Here is a 22,023-nt window from a genome sequence, read left to right as displayed (position 1 = left end):
TTAAAATTAATGAATATTTCTAAGTTGTTTTTGAATGAAAATATTTTATAAAAATAAATAGGAAAAAAGATTTTGATTTGCACAATTATTTTCATTAATGGGTAAAATTACACAAAATTTAAAGGAGAGAAAAAAATAGAAAACTCAACACATATATTTTAGACTGGCCTATTGGATCCATATCTTCTAGACTAAGGCTTCCCTTTATGCCGATTACATAAAAAATTAGATATTTGCAATCAAAATTAGAAGGTTTTTTACAAAGTTAATACACGAGAACGTTATCTCAAGCTTTGTACATATTTAGTAATCATATTGTGAAATAAATATTCAAGTAGGTAAGATAAATATCTTTTATTTACATTGAAATATTCATGTTGCAAATAAATAAATGATATCTATTACTGTACATGATTCATAATTTTGAATAAAAAGTTAAAAAATACTAGTGAAAATGTAACTATAATAAAGAAAAAATATATAATTTTGACCAAAATTTTAGGTGGATACAAATTTATTTTATTGTTAGAACACAATAAAATTTTACATACATTAAAAATCAACTATCATTTTTAATCTCATTTTCTGAAGTCTGATGTGTTATGATTGAATACTGTTAAATCTGACATCAATACAGTTTTGTCATTTCATTTCATTCAGATGATTGTTTTGAATTTATAAATTTGTTCTTGATACAGGTACAAAATATTTATATTCTTGGTCCATGTTCTTATATGCCCTCATAATGTAGCTAGTATTCTAGTGTATGACATAACTGTAGCTAAGAATGTTTGTCCTGTTCCCCAAACGAGGGCATAATCAGGCATCATTTGAAATCTTGATGCTCTGTATACTCCTGCAATTGCTGCACCTAAATGAATAAATGGGAAAATTTAAAAAAATCAAATTAAATGTAAAGAATGGCTATAAAAGTAGAATTAGCTATGCTGAGTCAAAATGCAAACTATAGCTCTGACTAGAGCTCGGGGAGTTGAAATAAAGAAAATTTTAATTATTTAAATATTTTTATTAATATTAAATAGCACAAAGACAAACATTAATTTGAAAATTATGAGAAAGGAGTAAACGAAAAGTCCGCACCGTCCAAAGTCTGAGCGTCTACTAACTGTTCAGATGGTGTTGTAGTTGTTTGGTGCTGTAGTTACTACAAGACTATATTCCATACTCTATGTAAGCTGCTCAATTTATGTTAGGTATAAATCAAATCTTAAGCATAAAAAAAGAGGGAAAAATCACAGAGGGAACTTCAAGATTGTGGAACCCCTGTTTATAGAAAGCAAACTATTTGAGAAAGAAATATTTAAGAAAGAATAAAATTTCTCCAATATAATATTTGATATTTCTTACGTAATTTGTTGTTAGTTTAGGATATAGAATAAAATCTTCTTCTCACGCCTCTTCACTCTGTAGAGAGCATAGACCTCAATACATTGAGGTAAAGAATGCTGATGGAGGGTTTAAGGCAATATAGTGATAAGCCACGTTTTTTCCAAATATGATATTTTTATGTCAGAGTATTCAAGTTCATTAGTCAAGAAGGTCGTCGGGCTACCGAAACGATGTGCCATCCCCTCTGCAGAGGATCAAAATTGTGATGGCATGTCTTCGAATCATCCTCAGGGATGTTTCCCAGACCGTCGCCAATAGCCCATTGTGCAGCTTTAGTGTGACGTAAATGAACTACAAAAACAATCAAGTTCATTAGTATTGTTTCCAGATAAGTGTTTTACAACTTTCAAAAATTTTCATTATATAGTAACACAATAAACAGAAACTTCTTACTACCTGCATGAAAATGGTAGTATTTTTCCTCAGCAATATGCTTCAAAAAAATTTTAAAATGTGGCATATCATTAAATTGCTCCAAGCTCTTTAATTCTCTATATAAATATACGTTTACACAAATGTGAACTTTTGAAAGAATGCTCAGATAAATTTATTCAAGGTATATTATAAACAGGGATGAGATTAGCCAAAAGGCAAAAAAGCTGAATTTCCACGATAGTAAATTTTACGCAAGCGCAACCCTTTAATAATACCAGACAGTTTAAGGTAATAAATAATGTGTTGACATACAATTGTGTACTAATCTATTATTATATAAATGATTACATTAATAGTTAACATTTAGTGAAAATAAAAATTACCAATTGAAAAAATAAAGCTGGAAAATTTTTTTTCCTCAGTTCACATAAGAGACAATTATAACTTGAAAAACTACCTGGTTTAGCAAATCAAAACGGCTGAGAATATACATTAATATTTCATTTCTTTTAATAAATACTGTTGTGATTTATAGTAAATATATCAGTAATATTACTTTTTAAATTATATTGAAAACAAAAACTTTAACAATGGACCGAATCATTTTGTTCATATTATAGTCTAATCTAACTAGAGCCCTCTGAAACATATCAATAACAGTGAAGTAGAAATATATAGTAACTCCTTAACATACAAAAATTGTTATTTTAGTTTGGAAAATTACATGAAAATCAGCAACTGTTTAGATAATTGTCTTTCATTTGATAAGAATTTTGCATTTTATAGCATAAATAACAGCAATTATAAATAAAATTTTGATGAGTTAATTAACTCTTTTTCCAAAATAAATAAATTAAATCCCTTTTTAAGTGATTGCTTTTGTTTGCTATATCTTTTATGTTTGCTATATTTAGTCGTTAGTCCATCTTCAAACATCTAGTGACAAATCCTATTTTTTCTTCTTTGCAAGCACTGAATGTAAGTTTTGAATATATTCCCTTCCAGTTTCTCTGATGTTGTAACACTTACATATACTAATAATTGTCATTAGAAAAACAGTCACCTTTATAGTAACTAATTAAAAAAAAAAAATTACTTCTTACAAGAATCGCGATAGTTGATCTTAAAATTGCGTAAATATGAATAACAAATATGGATTTTGAAATCACATGAATATGAAACTAGATATACGATTTTGAAAATGAGAAAATACAAACTGGGATATAGAATTTTTAAAACGCGTAAATACAAATCACGATTCATAATTTTTAGATAGCGTAAATACAAATCATGATGCGTAATTTTTAGATTGCATAAATAAGAATTATGATGCATAATTTTTAGAGTGCGTGAATGCGAATCCCAATGCCTTATTTTAAAATCACGTATAAATACGAAAATCAATGTTTGATATTATAAACCGCATGAGCAAATCAAGATATTGAATTTTAAACTTTAGTGAAAACGAATCGCTACATAAGTTTTTAAAAAGGCGTAAATACGAATCACAATATCAGATTTTTAAATCTCATAAATAAGAGTTACAACGTACAATATTCAAATCGCGTGAATAAGAATCGCAACACGCAAATATGAAAAGCTATGTTTGATATTAAAATTGTAGGGATAAGAATCGAGATATTAGCAGATTCCAGGCTTGGGACCTCTAAAAGGTTTGTCAGAAGCAGCGTCGTTCGAACTACGAAAATCGGATCTATCTGGAGGGCGGGTAAAAAAATTCGGAAAATCTTATCTGCTGCGTGTAAAAGGGGAGAAAATAGCTAAAATAAGTAAAAATGAGAAAGGATTGGTAGCTATGTAGTTTGAATTTTCTGTTTCACTTTGAAAATCGGTGAATTTTCTGAAAAAGCGGAATACTTATAAAAAAAAGTGACATTTTTAGAAAATCTGAATTTTTGATAAAAAAGCTGAAATTCAAGAGATAAAAGTGAAAAAAGCGGAAATCCGCTAAAAAGCGGAAAAATCTCATCCCTGTATAAATGTTTTTAACATAGAGTATTTAATTTTGAAAAAAATTGCAGCACCGTAGGAAGACTTTAGAGAGTATTAAATTATAATCTCTTTCATCGTCCATAATTTGAAGCTCAGGGCAGAGGTTAGTCATATAAACATAAAGTGAAAGTAGTAATAATACCAAGATACTCGTTCAAAACAATTAAGAACCTAATTTTTAAATATTGAGGTTTTGACATAAGTTGTTGTTCTTTGAATTAAGCTGCGACATAAGCTTTAAAATTGAGAAATATTTGAATACATTTCGATCATTTAAAAAAGCAGAAATTAATAGGAAAATTCAATAAAAATTAATATAATTTTTTATTCTTTTAAAGCAATCATACTGATTTCAACACAATGAAAAATTCTAAATTATCTGATGAGCCATGAGAATTTCTTTTAAGATAAAATCAGCAGGTGTAACACACTTAAATATTTTCTTTCTCAAATATTTTATTGCTGGTTTAAAAATCACTGAAACTTAAAATACCATACCACTGTCTGACATCCAATCCTTAAAACACTGTATCTATAAATTTTTTTATAAAATATTCACGTAGAAATTCTAAATCCGTTTAAAAAAATTAAAATTTGACGAATCTTGTTTCAATAAATAGAAAAGTTAAATAAATTACTGACTTTTTTATTTTTTAAATTATTCATACATGAAGCCTAATTTATAATCAAAGCATGAATCTTCAGAACCTACTAGTAATAACACCTCCAGTTATGGGAGCAAGTATTCCAAAGATCAGTATAGCTACAGCTGTAAATCGTCCTAACTTATGTTTCCATAACATTCCAAATGCAATAGCAGCTGCAATGATGTGAACAAATAGAGAAGAAAACAAGGCCCACATAAAAATCCTGTACCACATTTCTGGAAAAAAAAAGCAGAAATTAAATAGTTATAATTTTGTGGAATATATATAGATTTATAACTTCATGGATTACAAATGGAATTATCAAGGTATTAATGGTAATAATAATTTTATTAAATGTGAATGGAATTAATATTTGATGATAGAAAATCTAACATTGGCTTTTTTGTTATTTTCAAAGTAAAGAAATCACCAGCTTTATAAACCAAGTCTGACACAAAAAAAAAATAAATTTGCAAACAAAAACATTCACTGTGGTGCCTCAGAATCTCTCTTAATTATTATGTATTATTTTTAAATTAATAATAATAAAAAATAACTGAAGCCTTCAAAGAAACTGACAGTGAGTTACAAAAAAATTAAAAATTTGAGATTAATTAATTATTTTTGGCAATATATATATATGGCATTGCAACATAACAGCAAAAACAAAATAACTATTAAAATTAAGTGAAATTAAAGAATTTTTTTTTTTTATTGACAGAAATTTGGTAATTTTTACACAATTGATAAAAAAATGCCTTTTACTGCATTACAACATAACAGCAAAAAGAAAATAACAATTAAAATTAAGTGAAATCAAAGAATAAAAATTTTTTTATTGACAGAAATTTGATAATTTTTACACAATTGATCAAAAAAATGCCATTTACGATCTACTTATTTAGACTACCAACATCACACTTATTTGACACTAAGTTGTTGATTTCTAGGGAATCAGACATAGTGTTGAACTAATGAAAAGTAACATAATAATTGTTAATCATTATAAATTAATTATGAACAACTTAAAAGTTTATTCTCAAAAAGGACATTTTGATGCTCAGTAAATTAAAAATAACAGAATTAGTCATCCTTTTAACAATTTTAATTATTCACTTAAATATTTTTGTAATCCAGATATTTTAAAACATTTAATTTAATTTTTTTACTTCTTCAATTAAAACAAACTTAACAACAATATCTTTTATAACTAATGGTTAACTAAAACAAACAATTAAATAAATTGTTATAAAATAAACATAGGTGGAGAAGATTTCTCTGCGTCAAAACGGTTTCCAAGTGTTATCAACAACTTGGCAAGAAATATGAATAAATTTATGAAAATACTGAGGACGAGAAACTCAAAGGGATAATTCTCCAAGCACATCAATATTATATTTTTTAAAAATTTATTGCAAGTACAAGAATTAGGCAGTGATACTTAAACAAAGTTGGTGATAGCAGTAATCATTAGCAGGTACCAATAAGGGTATATCTTCGATGTTATCCATTCTAAATTAAGTGACTAAGTTGCCCTGTGAATACATGATATTGGTATTAAAATTAATTTTTTAGTTGATAAAATAAAATGTTATAGAAAGAAAAGGAAATATTTAATTTAAAAAAAATGTGACAAATATAAGAAAACCATAAAAATATGACTTTTATTAAATTATTTGCCATTATTTAATGTTTATTTCCTAATGTGAAATACACATCTGTTAAAGCACTACTAATCGCCTATAGGGACTATGAAGCCAATGTTAGCATTGGCAACAATAGGAAAAAGCAATTGCCCTCATGGTACATGTAGGAGCAGTTGTCACGTGGTCTCCCTATAATTAATATGTATTATTCTTGCTAATGGAAATTGTCAAAAAGGGGAGGATTTATGTATTGGTATTTATGCCCAAATAATTGCCAAATTTTGGCAACTTCTGGGCAGTAACCCATGAGGTATTTAAAAAAAAAAAAAAAAAACACAGAAGGGAATCGAATTGAAGAGTATAGCTCGTAACCATCCCCTGGGCAAATCTCAACATATTATTTTTGTAACTAATTACAAGTTTCAAATCCTTGGTCCTCTTGTATATTATAGTATGCATTAACAGACATTAAAACAGAAATATCCTCTCAAAAAAAAAAAAAATACTGAATTCTTGTACATACATTAAATAAAATAAAAAAAAAATAGAGAGAGGTTTTTCCCAAAATTAGCAACAAATTTCGCAAATGGAGTCGTCCATCCCATTCCATGAAATTTTTTTTTCTAGTTTCTCATGTTCCATTGACAGTTTGTTGGAAAAACTTGGTGACTATTTTGGCGCAAGTACTGTTAACGAAATCTTCCTTTTCCCACAACTAATTTTTTTTGGATAGGTACTAAAGATGTTATTCTCTTCTCGTGTTATTTCCATGCACCTAAAAAATGCCGTGAAAAGTTATTAAGCAATAAATGTCCACAGAACTGTTTAGTTCATATCAGATTCATTGAGCAAAAAACTTAAATTGAAATCGACTTCAAACCAAGTTAGTGTACATTTATTACAAATTAAAACTTACAATGCACCGAGTGCACCAAATTTATAGCAAAAAGTATTTAAATTATAAATTTAAGTAAGCGTAGACTATACGCTAAATGCAATTACATTTTATACAAGAAATATTAATTAAACAAAAATTCGTTTAGAAAAATTATTTCACAGAAAGGAAATGAAAAATGGAACATTTATAACTTTAACAAAGGAGTTTTCTATTTATATATATGTAGCACTACTTTAGAATAACACATATATAAACATTTTTTTATTAAATACAGGTGGGGCTTCCAGTGATTTTTGGAATTTACTCAACCTGAAAAAGTTTCCAAGGGTGCACTTCCATCTTCTGAATCATCTAACAAACTCATCACGAGCTCTATATTATTAATAATTTAAATTAGTCCATATTTTGCATCAGAACAGATGGAACTTTCATTTCGTTATCGAAAATAATGAATTACTAAAGTTTTAACATTTTTCAAGGTATTTGTTTACAATCCTCGAATTCCAGAACCAAAACCGGAAGTACTGGCATTCTTTTTTCCTTAAAACAGAAACAGGTTTTCTAATTCATCAAAAAAATAAACTTCTTTATAGATTTCACATAATTCATATTTTTTGAAAATTAATTGAAGAATAATTAATACTATTTTTGGCTAATTAGCTAAGTTTTTTAACTTTTACTCAAAAAGATTTGTTAAGTTTGTCCCTGTAACTGTACGTAGACATCTCATGTTTACGATTAAAAGGCTACTGGGGGTGTGTTAAGTAAATAAAAACTATGATTTTGTTATTAGTTTAAAATTTTTTAGTAAATGTATTAATAATATTCAAAGATAATTGTACTATAATTATTTATTTAACCTGTCACTTTGTTACATGCTATGTTTAATTATTTATTACATTAGCGTATCGCTCTGCAAGTTTTTCTAATTGTGAGCTTGTAAATTATACTTTTTAACAGTAATCCAATTATCCAAACTTTATTATAATTCATTTACAAAAAGTGCTCATTATACACTTGTTTCTAAAGTTACCGGTTCAATTGTTTTTTATTTTATACCAACAGTGAAATATATTTGATCACTGTAGGTCTATTATTGAGAATATTTTAAATGAGTACTGTGACATTTATCAGTCTTATCAAGTGTTTAAGAATTATTAAACTAACTAAACAAATCTAATTTATAATTATCAATCTATGATACATTTTTTGTATTCTTATTTGGCCTGTAATTAACCTAATCCATAAATGCATTCCTCCTATCTAAAAATTGGCCTTTAAAACATAAGCATAATTTTTATTTGTTGTAATTAGAATCAGCTTACACTTGTTATCTGTTTGATACAACTTTAAAATTTCTTACATTATTAAAACCAAGATTTTATTATTTATATAAAAATTTTTTACTAATTGTATCAAAACATTTAATGATATTATAGGCAATTCCAGAGTTACAGATGTGACAGTTGTAGATTTTAAGTTCCTATGAATAAGTATGATAAAAATATCAAGCACTTTTAATAGTTTTGTAGGAGTAACTTCTGGAGTCCTCTGTAGTACTTATTCGAAGTCTTATTAACTTCCATGAATTTGAAAATGTTTTAAAAAATAATTAATAAAAAATGACTGTGATAGATGTAATTCACACGAATGTCAAAACTGTACAGTAAGGAACTAATTTACAAATTTCTTCAAAATATACTGAAATTTTCAAAATAAAGTTTTTTATTTTAGGAGAGTATGACCTTTATATTATATATTTATTATTAGGAGAGTATGACTTTTTAAAAAACAATCAAGTTTTAAACATCGCGATTTTTAATAACTATGAAGATCGTGAATTATTTTGTTACAAATGTAGCATTTTGATTTCTTATGATTCTTTAAATGTATTTGTTTATGAAGAAAGAATTTTTATACTTTTTAAGTAAAATTTTTTTTAGTAGAACAAATATTTTATATATCTATACATTTTTTACATTAAAAATGATTTTATTAAGATCTATTAATTAAAAAATTCATTTTTTGATAATTTTTTGTGATTAAATAAGCTATAAATTAAATTAAGATTTTAGTCATTAAGTAAGAATTTATTTACAATGTTACAACTAATTTTAATTATTGGTAAAAATTTGAAACAAGTAAGTTTTCCCCTTAAATTTGTCATATTGTACTTTTTTTTTATTTGTGATTTTGCTATCATTGCCAAACCTTCCTTAGCTAATCAGAAAAATTTTGATCTAGATTTTTTTTTAAATTTTGCTGTAACACAATTTTTTAAGAAGTCTTCAGTAATCTGTTCAATGAAATCTTATGGTCTGTAGTAAATTTGAACCATGACCCACTTTCCAAGTTTAATCTTTATATTTTGTTAAACTTTAAAGGCAATGGGTGCAAGTGATGGAGTTTTAAATATGAAAAAAGTTCCTTCTTTGTTTGATGCAGTATATTATTTGATATTTTTTTTTTTTTTTTAGTTATGGCATTTTGCGTGTCTGGAATATTTGCTTTGCTTAATTCAAAGGCTTTTCTAATTCAGGATTTTTTTTAAGAACTTAAAATGCCTGACATTTTGAACTTGTACTGAAAATCCTTGAGCAACTTTGACAAATGACTGGGCATACGTTATGAAAACTCTTTAAATTTTGATTTTACTAAACTAAACTGAGTGGCTCGACAGCCCATAGAGGGCCAAGGCCTACTGTGCCGTGCCCATCTCAGTTTCCTTGACCTTGGGCTCTGGGGTGCAGGAGCAGATGTTCCGGTTAGGTGGTCAGCCGAACGTGAAACCCCCAGTGTTTAGTTCCCAAGCATGCTTGGTACTCATTTATCGACCCACTGAAGGGATGACAGGCTGAGTCAACCTTGCCCGGCCTGAGGATCGAACCTAGGACCTATGGCCTGGGAGCGCGAAGCGCTACCACTCAGCCACCTGGCTGATTTTTCACTGTCAGAAACAAGTTATCTGCCTTGAAGTTTTTATTTCCCCCCCGATTCATAAATTAATTGCTATTAAATATATATACATTAGAAATTTTGTCATGTGGCAAACAATCTAAGATCATTGCGTATGAATATACTCCTCATACGGTGTATGCAACAGCTGTAGTAATTGGGTCATTTGTCCAGTCTGCACTTTGTACCTCATTTTGCCTAAAAAAAAATACCTGAAGAATACATCTTTTTTATCTAACGTCTGACTTTTGCAATCTCAAAAGTAAGGATTAAGTTCATGAAACACACTTAGCACTTTCACGAAAAAGGAATTTCAATAAGGTTTAAAACACTTTAATAAAATGTTCCATTGCATGTTAAGTTTAATTTTAAATAGTTTGGTGACATAATATCTATTCTAAATATGATTTTTTTATAACAACATTATAAATATTTTTCTTAGCTTTATTTGAAGTTAGAATGACCTAGATTATAGAACATTTTTAGAAAAATTACTTAACTAGTCTATAATTTTACTAAAAATAAAACTGCATATTTCCTGTTGTTTAGAAGCTTTTTTGTTGCCAAATTCAAATAATTAATCAACATCAACTAATGTTGCCAATATTTGAATTGCATTTCTTTCAAAATGTTATCACTTTGCTATTGAAAAATGTCCTCTGAATATACTTGCATTACATTTGAAATGACATGAAAATGATTTCTTTAATAGTTAAAAAGAATATAATGTTAGTAATTATCTTAATTAGTCTCTCTCAATTATATTTATATTTGTGAATATCATTTGCAATTTTCGCCTTTTTGTAAATTCAAATTCTCTATTTGTTATGAATGGAGCAAGGAAAATATTCTACATTTGTATGTACGTACATATTTTATGTACTTTGTGTGGAGAAAATCATTTAAAGCATTTAACTGAATACTACTAATAATAAAAGGTCAAGAAAAGATTTTAAAAAATATTGCCTAACTCTCACAAAATATGAACTTTTATTCAATTTTCGTTAAAAACTGAACAAAAAATTGGCTAATTAAAATTCTATCTCCAAAAAATTTTCGCGTACTTTTTTTTTTGAAACAAAAATTAGTTTTTCATTTCATTATTATAGTATTATGCTACCAGAAATAATGAAAATTTATTAAATGCTGAAAATATTTTATTAAATATTAAAATGTAGTAGATGGAATACATAAGGGCCTTAATTTCACATATTTCTTGAAAAAATTGAAGTTGAATGAAATGAATGTTCCAGTTGAAAATGAAAGCATTAATTAAATGCTAATCAAAATAAAGTTGCATACAGAGCCGGATTATACCTTTTGTAGGCCCTAGGCATAGCCATTTTTGGGCCCTCCCCTCTTTTCAAAATATGTGCTAAAATTTTCATGCATATTTTTTTTAAACATTTTTAGGATGTTAATTTACAAATTTGTTTATCGAACTTTATCTGCAATACCGACATACTGCCGATATTGCAGTTGATATCGATAATACCATTATGATTAGTTCGATCGATAACTATGTAAACACTTCACGTCAACAATATAACAACAAACCAGCAAAGAATGCCATTTTAGATGTATTAATTTCAGAAATGACTAAAAGGCGTAAAGCTTACAGTGATTTGTACGATAATTTCGGTTTTCTTGTTCACAAAAATTTGTCAGAATCTGAGATTAAACTAAAAGCGCAAAATTTGGTGAAAATTTACTCATCCGATTTAGAGGAAAACTTTGTAGATGAATTTTTACTATTTTCAAATTTGTATGAACATAAATCTGCACAAGAAATGTTGAAGGCTCAAATTAAAGATAAACTTGTGAATACTTTTCCTAACGTTCACATTGCATTAAGAATATATTTGTCGATTCTTGGATCAAATGCAGAAGGAGAAAGATCTTTCTCCAGATTAAAATTGATAAAAAATTATTTGCGTTCAAAAATGAATCAAGATCGTTTGGCATCGCTCGCACTTATGTCTATTGAATACGACATTTTGCGTAGTTTGGAATTCGACAGCATAATACAAGATTTCGTTGAATCCAAAAATTTCAAAAAAGTAATATATTAGATCATAAGATTCTGCAAAATAACTTATTACTTTAAAGCTAAATTATTTTTGTCAACAAATTTTTTTCTCCCAAGTTTTTCGTAGGCCCCTGAATTTCGTAGGCCCTAGGCACGTGCCTAGTGTGCCTATAGGGTAATCCGGCCCTGGTTGCATAACATTAAAATATACTCATTAATTTTACTTTATTTGAATTTTAAATTGAATAAGATAAGATAAAATAATAAAGCTTTAAATTTTACCTAGGTTTCAAATTCTGACAAATTTGTTTATTTTTTGTTGAATTGTCCTTATTTAATTAAATTATAAATTTCTCAATATGTTGTAGGTAATGTTTAATTTTTCATAACTGAAGCGTCTCTATTAGCAAGTTTTTCTATCAGTGAGCTATAAATTTTAATTTTTGATAGGAATCTGATGATATTCATTTTCCTATTTTCAAATATCTCATGATACACTTGTTTCTATACAGTTTCTGGTTTAATTGCCTTTAATTTTATACCAACATTGAAATAGATTTAATCAATGTGGATATACAATGAGTTTGGTAATGTTTATTAAGAGTTAAAAATCAGAATTAATTTTGATTAAAATTTTGAGAACCAAACTAAATTTTTTTCTCTACTTCTGTTTGAATGGTGCAAAAATGATCGTAAAAAGCTTTAAAGGAAATGAGCTAATTTTTTGTTTATTTTAATTTAAAAATGAGTTTACACTTGTTAGGTATAGTTAGAGCTTAAAATAAGTTCATCCATTAATAAAACTGCTGATTTAAATAGCTAATAATTAGCATTCCTATGAAAAAATGCTTACTATCTAAACTATGAAACATACTGTTATGTTTTCTAAATTTTAAAAGGTTTATTTTAAGGGTTAGTTGCTTACAAAATTAGTATTATTTTTCATTAAATTTATTATGTTTTTAATTTTTAAAACCTTTAAATTGCTTATCTTAGTTTTTTCTTCTTATTTCAGAATAAAGGTTTTAGTGAGCACTGTTAAAGATTACAAATATTTGGAGCATAAATAATAATGGTATAATTTTTTGTTTATAACTTAAGTAAATGTTTCTGTATATTTTCTGTTTCATATGTGCTTTACTTTATTATGAAGTATTTTCCTTCTTTTTTTTAAATTTGTATTTTTTAGAAATTGAAATGTTGAAAAACAAGTAATACTTTGCTATTCATACAAAGTTTTTTTTAATATTATTGATTTAGTATCTTTAAATTTCATAAATTTTATTAAGTATTCCTGTAATTGTATAAAATGTACAAGAATAAAAGCACACATTCTACTTTATACTTTGATTTCAGTTAAAATAATTATTTATTAGTGTACAAGTTTTGAATGATTTAATTTACTTAAACATTCTTTAAATAGTATCTTCTATTTTCACAATTTTAAAGAAAAAAGAAATTTTTATCAATATTTTAAATAAACAAAAAAAAAATTATATATATATAATTTTAAGTAATATATAAATTCTTTAAATGGAAGAACCTATAATCTAATTAAAGTAATCTACAGTGTCCAAATTTTTTCCCCAACATTTATAGAGAACATGTTATTTACTACCATATCAGCTGCCACACCCGTTTCATAGTTGTTTTAATTTTTTTGCCTTATTATAAATTATCTTTTTATGTTTTTAATTATATTGATTGACTTTAACAAGAATGATTTTAAAAACTACAAGTTTAAATAGGTTTAATCACTTGATTTAAAATATAGTTTCTTCTTTTTTTTTTATCTTTGCATTCTTTTAAGTGAAATAATTTATGATCAAGTGAATGTTAAGTTAAATAATTATGAATTAAGGAGTCCTTAGTCTCTAGATTTTTTTTACATCAAGCTTGGGTTCTGTGTTTCATTATGTGGAACAGGATAGTTTAATTAATCATTAACTATCAAAAGTTTTATCTGCCTGATAGTTATTTAAGATTTTTTACTTATGTGTAAAAGAAATATTTATTGGCCACAATCATGAAGAACTCTACAGTATTAGGTATATTCAATTATTTCATTTTGCTGTACTCAGTTTTCTTCGTTATGACTTTACTGTTATTTTACAGAACTGATACCTTTTGGCTTGTTATTTCAACATTGTATTCAACTGTGCTGTGTTACTGAAATATTTTGACTAGGTTTTGAAATTTTAGAATCCATGATGATGGTAATATTATATTATACTCAAAACCTTAAGCTTTGTTATTGTGGACGCTTGAAGTCATTCTCGTATGCAAATTTGCTAAGTAATTGCTTATGTGGTGTTTTTTTGTTTTTAAGAATGTGCTTTTCTTGTTAAGAATTCTTAAGAATGTGCTTTTATGTGCTTAAAACTTTTTAATAACAAATATTAAATGATGTATATTCAGTTTAATAGATTTTTTATATATATAAATAAGCTAAATAGTAAAACTGAAAATATGGTAAAATATTAATATTTTTTAATTATAATTACAATATGAATGCAATACATATCGACAATCATAAATTATTTAACAATGATAAATATCAACTCTTCCTCAAATGTTTAACAAAAATTCAGTTATATATAAAATATGTGAACTATATAAATAGGAAAAATATCTTGATATATTATGATTTTCTAAGGATGGGTTGCAACAGTATAATAATTTTATCGCCTTGCACAAGTAAGTACTGTATATAAAAGAATAGATAGTCTTAAAATAGTGATAACATTTCTTAATTCCATTAAGAAATAAACAAATTTCCATCTTAATATTTCAAATAATATACAAAACAAGTAAAATCTTTTTAATAATTTTGAGTTTCATACTTGTTTCATAGCCTCAAACTCCTCAGCTGTCACCCCAGGAAGAGCAAGAAAAGCTTCTCGATGAAGCCGTTGGTGTTGTTAAAATGCAAGCATTTCAAATGAAAAGATGCCTTGACAAGACTAAATTGATGGAGGCTCTTAAACATGCCTCCAATATGCTGGGAGAGTTGAGAACTTCATTACTGAGTCCTAAAAGCTACTATGAATTATGTATCCTTTAAGATTTTGATCGTTTCAACTATTGTTTTGATATTCCCAGTAAGACATAATAGTTTTTCTTTAGCATTTCACCCGAAGTTTATATCTATTTAACTATTGTATTACAACAAAACTTATTCCCGTAATATTTAAAAAAAAAGTAGAACAAGACTTCCATACAAATTTGTTTAAATGCTCAATCTTGAGGTGGTTAAGAATGATAGACAATTTGTTTAAATAATCTTTGTGATTTGTGATACTTTCAGTTATAGTCTCTTATAAATTTAATAAACAAATAAATTTAACATACTATAGTGATTTGGATAGATGGAATATTCTTTGATCTCGCTTTTTATTGCTTATATTATTTTAAATTAAAGTATCAACAATTTTGTTCAAAAATTAAGAATTAACTTTTAAAAAAAAATAGCTCTGAAGATTTGTGAGTGACATTAGTATGCTTTTAGCTTTTACTTGATACAACAGTATTAAAAAAAAATTAAAATATTCATTACCTAGATTTTTAAAAATGTGTCCAATATCACCCTAGAATTTTAAATTCTATTTAATTTTTGCATTGTATTAAATTTCAACTGTAGTGAAACTCCTAAATTTTATGAATCTTTTCGTAGTTAATGTGTTTTAAAAATTCTTTTCCCGAAGGAACATTTTTTAATTATTTTGCTAATGCTGATTGCTATTTTTTTACACTATTTTAAATTTTTAAAATGTGAAGTAATTACACAAAAATATAAAGATATTTTCCTGAATGCATATTCATCTCATTCTTTGGTTTCTTTTTTATGGAATTTTCAAGTTTATTTGGAGTTTATATTCAAGTTTTAAGTTTTTAATTAAATAATTCTAAAGTTTAAATAATTTGAAAGACCTTTTCCATTTAGTTTTACTTGCATACATAGAATAATGTTTTTTATTGTTTTCCGTATCTTTTTTTTGTTTTGACGCATGGTTTATTTATCTTAATTCAAAATTAGATATGGCTGTGTCAGACGAATTACGTCATTTAGAGAGTTATTTATTGGATGAATTTCAAAAAGGACGAAAAGTAGCAGATCTTTATGAGCTTGTACAATATGCTGGAAATATTATACCAAGATTGTGAGTTTGAGAATTTTTTAAATCCATGTTTATTTAGCAATATTTCCCTGCTATTTATCATGGCTACATGCCATCTACAAATAAATATTTTAATCTAAATTTCTTTTTGACTATCGAATTGTGATATGGTTTAGACATTTATATTTAGATATATTATTTATTTTACTAAAGATATAAATTTACTAGAGATGTTAAAATATAAGATTAATATGTTATGTAGTTTACTAATAACAATATTTTCATGCCTTATAGAGTTAATAAGAACTGTTAACAGTAAAAAGCATGAAATTATCTCTATTAAAAATATTTTTGACACAAATGAAAAAGTTAATTCCTTGAAAACCAAGTATGTATTTCTCTTATGATAGGAAAAATGCTATACACTTGCATTTGATAGTTGACAAGCTTTTTTTATGCATACATGTAACCTGTTATGCCTATGATATTATGCCCTGTTTAACTATAGAGTTTTGTAACATTTATACTTTAACCAAAATTCTGAAAATATATCAGCATTAACCATATCATCAATATTATTACATATCTCTGCAAAATAACAAACAATTCTTGTTCATGATTAATGGCCATTTAGAGTAGACTTCTAAATTTTGAAATAAATAGTAATAATGGTGTATCAGGAGACATATGTTTAAATAAGTTATTTTTATTATTATACTGCATTTTTTATATTATACTATTTAGAAGTATTCTTTTTAAATAAATGAGAAGGTGAATTTTGGGTATAGGTTTCCACTTAAATTGTTCTAACTGAGATGCAAGAAAATAATTTATTAAAATTTATTATTTACAGATATCTGCTTATTACCGTTGGTCTTATTTACATGAAAACCAATGAACACTCCAAAAGAGATATTTTAAAAGATGTTGTAGAAATGTGTAGAGGAGTTCAGCATCCATTAAGGGGGCTATTTTTGAGAAATTATTTGTTGCAGTGCACTAGAAATATTCTTCCAGACGTAGATGAAAATGACCCGTATGTATTTCTCATTTGAACATATTTATACCACTCTATTTTTTTTCAACTATTGTTTCACTTGGATAAAGTTTCAAAAAAATGTATTCATATATTTATGAATTAAACTTTTTATACTCATTAAAAAACAATTCATTATTTTTATCTTTCATTGCTCTTAAGTACACTGTAACTCATTAATTTCAATATATCCATTATTTTTTAAGTTTTTAGAAGAAATAAATGACATAATCAGCTCTTATCTTTTATTTAAGCAAATAAATAAATAAATGATAAAAAATCGAAAATCTCGAAAAACCACCCGTCCTCGGCGGTCAAAAACTCCCCGCGGACAACGAATTCCTCAAATCCGACGTCCGCGCGGACGGCCATTTTCCCGTAATGTTGCAATTATGAACATCTACCTAAATGGAAAACCTCTTTCAGATTTCTGTGCAGAAACCTCTGTAAATCATTGGCTTGATTGTGGAACTGGCAAACGTCATATTGGATTCATTTTAAAAACTCAGTACCTTCGGATAAATTGACATTCCAGATAGCTTGACCTTTGTCATTTAAATTATTTCATAAAAGAAAGAAATTTTTTCATAAAAGAAATACTAGGTTACTATTAGTAACCTAGTATTTCTTTTATTACTGTATAATGTAATCCTAGTATTTGTAATTCTAGTAACTACTGATTAATTGTGCAATTTATATAAATGTTTGTAATAAATAAGAGAAAATTATATTTTTATTTATTTAGAAGCTACTGGTTAGTTTCAAAGGAGGACGGGTACACTGTTGGACAAGTCGTCCTCGGGGACGGGTAAAATTTCTGAGTTTTTTCGAGCCCTGCCACTTAGTAATATTTACTGCCTCATACATTCTAGGCCTTTTATTGGTTATTTAGTACAAAATTTTGAACTAAAACAATTTTATTACAAACAGCAATGCTATTCCAATTGCATTTAATCACCACTCACAGATTGCATCAGCTTGTAATGTTTATATCCATGATGCAATTGTCCGAACAATTCATCTGACTTTGTATTAAGAGCACTCTTGTATGTGAATTTTTTTTTATTATTCTTGTTCCGTTTGTTTAATTACTGAATTGCATATTTTGTCTACAGAAATGCTGAGACCATTGGAACTGTAAAGGATTCAGTTGATTTTATTCTTCTAAATTTTGCTGAAATGAATAAACTTTGGGTCAGAATGCAGCATCAGGGTCATTCCCGTGACAAAGATAAAAGGGAGAGAGAACGACAAGAACTGCGGTTGTTAGTCGGCACAAATTTAGTTAGACTTTCACAGTTGGACACTGTAGATATTGAAAAATATAAAAAGGTTTGCATTTTCTTATTAAAGGCATTGAAAGTTATATTTATTAATGTGTTTTTAAAACAGTAATATATTTAAATTTTTATAGTTCTTAATTATAGATATCTTTAATACTAAAGGTGAGAATGACAGATATTGTTTGGTTATTGTTTGACCAATATTGTTTAGGGTTTTATTTTTTTACTAGCCATACATCGTTATTTTAATTAGTTTTAGTCATTCTACCATCTATTATTGATCTTGTTTATTTATCTTTATTTTATTAATCTTGTGGTTTCTTTTTCTTAATTCTCTTACAACTTCAACTTAATTCTCTTACAACTACAATGAAACAAACCACAATAATCAAAATCCCATAAAATAGGACAAAAATGGCAAAACCTTAATGAAATTTTATTGTGTAAAATATTCTTATTTATTGAATTAAAACGCAATCTCTCATATTGTACAAATAAAAATAAAGGCAGTAAATTTTCTTTGTAATATTAGCATAATTTTTTTTGTCTATTTAATTATGTTTGAAAGATTACTTTTTTAGAAACTATTTTTTTAAAAATAAAAAATTTTAAATCTAAAAAGTATGTTAAGTTAAATTAATTTGAGGCATTTAATAAATTTGTTTGCTATTCATTGAGCAGTTGCCTTACAAACACAAACTTTTTATTTGGGTATGTGCTGGAGTCTTCTGATTTGAAGTTTATTCTGGCTGGCTGATTTTAACGATGATGTGGTCAAGTGTTTTTAGATTTTTTTTCTAAGTTTTTTTTATTCTTTTCATTTTACTGAAATCCTGGGCACTGGCTATGATATTTGGTTCAGCTACGACCAGGATTTGTAGACTCCTGGATATATGGCTGAAACAGCAAAAGATGTAAAAGTGTAAAATTTTAAAAAAAAAAAAAAAAACCTTGTTAAGTTTCAATTACCTAAGCTGTTTAAGATGAGAAAAATCTGAGAACAGTTTTTAACTTTTGTTTGGATGTTTGGCTATGACAATTTGATACATATAATTGAAAATTATTGATCAAGAGGCACAGGAAAAAAATAGTTAATAAAATAATTTGAAAGAAAAACAATTTCTGGTAAAAGGAAAATATAGATTTTATTTTTAATTATTGTTATTTTTATAGCATTACCTTTTGAGATTTACTCATAAAAATTTACTTAGCTAGTAAATTTTTATGAAAAATATGTTTTAATATTTGTTAGCAACAATTTTAATGAACATAATTCTTATTCCTTTAAGATGGTTTTGCCTGGAATACTGGAACAAGTGGTTAGCTGTCGGGATGCTATTGCCCAAGAATATCTGATGGAGTGTATAATTCAAGTATTTCCTGATGAGTTCCACCTGAGGACATTAAATAATTTTCTCAAAGCCTGTGCAGAACTTCATCAAAATGTTAACGTCAAGAATATAATTATTTCTCTTATTGATAGGTAACAGCTTTTATTCTAAACAATTTATAATATTTTTTTTCCTTTTTCTCTACAAGGTATTGTTTGCTTATATATTATTTCTTCTTTCTTGTAGAACTTTTACCTGCTTTTTTTTCTTCTATCATTTGAATTCAAAATAGTTTTTTTTGTGTTTCAGTATTTTTTTATTTTAAAGAGAAGAAAAATTTAATACAGTGTTTTAAATTTGAAATGAGATTTGGTGATTCTGAAGTTAAGTTATGCTCTTTTTTATTTTGGTCTATAAAATATATTTCCATTTTAAAATGAACTAATAAGAGTGAGACGAAGAAAATAAATTTCTGGTCAATAATTAAATTTTTTATGTTTGCGCAACATTTTAGAAAGGGAAAAAAACGAGTTCACCAATTTTTTGTGATTTTTTTCTATGTATCTCTCATTATGTGAGATCAAAACAACCCAAAACTAACCACACGAAGATGATTGCACAATCAAGTTCCACCTTAACTATACCCCACCAACCATCCAATTTTTTGGTGGGATATTTACATTATATTTACAACTATGCACAAAGATTTTATACAGAGTTATATTCTTTGGTTTATTGCATTGCTAAGGTTCTTTTTTTTTACTTACTACACATCTAATATCTAATTTTTTTGAATAAATAAGGCATAATCTATCTCAATATATCTATCTTTAACTTCATGTTAATATATTTTTGAAGCCTCTGTCACAAATTTGAGATTTCTCTAATTTTGGTATTTCTCTAATGCTCATAAAGTCTGAAATAATGTGCATTTGATATCATCACTTGAATTGTGCAACATTAGGAAAGGCTATACTGCTGAAGAATCCTAATTAATGATTTCAAAGTAAAGCAAGGGTTGAAAATCTATCTTCGGTAGTACGAAAATTCCAGTGAACTTTTCTTTGAGACGGGTTGTTGTACTTTTACGATTCTTCTCATGTACAACCTAAGGATTGGGTTGACGATAGTTAACCGTCTGGAACGGGGACAGACCAACAGGATCATGATTTGCTAATTTTCTGGACAATGTCATATAGTGATGGCATTTAAAATGTACAGCAGAAATTATTGTTGACAGGAATTTGTTTAGTAAAGACCAAATTTGGAATTACCGAAGATAAAGTTTAACACTCTTTTATTCTAATAAATTTATAATTTTATTTCCTTTTTTGCACAAAGGCTACATTTGCTTTGAAATCATTAATTTGAATTCTTGTGTGCTATATCCTTTTCCAATGTTGCATGACTTAAATTAAGATATTAAACACAGATTGTTCATGAAACTACCTTCTTTAGCGAAATACCAAAATTACTCTATCAATTTTAGACTGTGAAAAAATGTGTCAAACTTATTATAGGTACTATGAATAAAATATGTAAATATAAAGCTAGAAATGGATATATCCAAGCAACACTAAAATTTAGATCAGTTATGCTTCATTTCTCCAAAAATTCAGAATTCAAATGTGTAATAGATATAAGAAAATGAACCTTAAAAATACAGTAAGCCAATGAGTCCTTCTCCATTGAAAATCTTTGTAACTAGCTATAAATATAATGTGAAAACCACATGAAAAAAATTTAGATGATTGGTTGGGTAAGGTGTGGTTAAAACTTGATGTGCTACGGAGTTCATCTACATTCTTAGGTTGTTCTCATCTAACATAGCAACGTAAAAATCATGAAAAAATGGAAAATTTAAACTTTTTAGCTATTTGAAGATTTTTAAAAAGGCCTGATATTTTCAAGTTTTCATTAATTTTAAGTACAATGCCCAAGCAGAAGATGTAAACTATATTTAAAAAATTTATGCTGTTTTTATTATTATAACAATTGGCAACTTTTTCCCTCTAACGTGTTCCAAAGTTCATACATTTATTTCTTTTTTATACCCACTTTGTTAATCATATTATGTAAAAAAAATTTTGAAAAGAAAAATTTTAAAGGTTTGTTTTTTACATTTTAATTTAATGGATTTTTTATTATGTATCTATGCATCTTACGTATGCCACAAGATATTTAACTTAGTAATTTGATTATTAAAATCATGTTTTTGTTCTGTTATTTTTTAAACTTTGAAATAACTAACATTTATGATATATTTGTACAAACTCTTATTC

At 26.7% G+C, this 22,023-nt stretch overlaps 2 protein-coding genes across 11 annotated transcripts in view; one reads left to right on the top strand and one right to left on the bottom strand.

The window, feature by feature from the left end:
* Positions 1-339: 339 nt before the first annotated feature.
* LOC107448765 (transmembrane protein 170A) lies at positions 340-7,515 on the bottom strand. The gene is made up of 3 exons (XM_016064087.5): positions 7,299-7,515; positions 4,511-4,681; positions 340-871 (listed from the first exon to the last, which is right to left on the bottom strand). The coding sequence occupies exons 1-3, from the start codon at positions 7,351-7,353 to the stop codon at positions 741-743; spliced, it is 357 nt and encodes a 118-aa protein (XP_015919573.1). The 5' UTR covers positions 7,354-7,515; the 3' UTR covers positions 340-740.
* A 3-nt stretch (positions 7,516-7,518) lies between these two features.
* Positions 7,519-22,023, top strand: part of Vps35 (Vacuolar protein sorting 35) — a 33,197-nt gene continuing 18,692 nt past the window's right edge. The window contains exons 1-8 of one of the 10 annotated variants that reach the window (XM_016064077.4): positions 7,686-7,753; positions 12,989-13,048; positions 14,089-14,189; positions 14,828-15,026; positions 16,010-16,133; positions 16,945-17,127; positions 18,243-18,459; positions 19,700-19,893. In XM_016064077.4, coding sequence (XP_015919563.1) covers positions 14,181-14,189; positions 14,828-15,026; positions 16,010-16,133; positions 16,945-17,127; positions 18,243-18,459; positions 19,700-19,893 — 926 coding nt within the window. In that variant the 5' untranslated portion in view covers positions 7,686-7,753; positions 12,989-13,048; positions 14,089-14,180. Of the gene's footprint in view, positions 7,921-12,988; positions 13,049-14,088; positions 14,190-14,827; positions 15,027-16,009; positions 16,134-16,944; positions 17,128-18,242; positions 18,460-19,699; positions 19,894-22,023 lie in introns of all 10 variants that reach the window. The other 9 variants (XM_016064079.2, XM_016064078.4, XM_071186518.2 and 6 more) reach the window with 9 other exon arrangements.

This window comes from Parasteatoda tepidariorum, chromosome 9, assembly GCF_982258835.1.
Source record: "Parasteatoda tepidariorum strain Cologne lab strain chromosome 9, Ptep-v5.0, whole genome shotgun sequence".
NCBI classification, from domain to species: domain Eukaryota; kingdom Metazoa; phylum Arthropoda; class Arachnida; order Araneae; family Theridiidae; genus Parasteatoda; species Parasteatoda tepidariorum.
This window is presented reverse-complemented; position numbering and strand designations above follow the sequence as displayed.

Bases quoted from the DNA above. Each gene is read 5' to 3' on its own strand.
- LOC107448765 (XM_016064087.5), bottom strand. From the start codon at position 7,353: ATGAGTTTGTTAGATGATTCAGAAGATGGAAGTGCACCCTTGGAAACT. The intron at 4,682-7,298 runs GTTGAGTAAATT...TTTTTTTTCCAG, and splicing joins ACCCTTGGAAACTTTTTCAG to AAATGTGGTACAGGATTTTT. The intron at 872-4,510 runs GTAGGTTCTGAA...TTATTCATTTAG, and splicing joins AACTGGAGGTGTTATTACTA to GTGCAGCAATTGCAGGAGTA.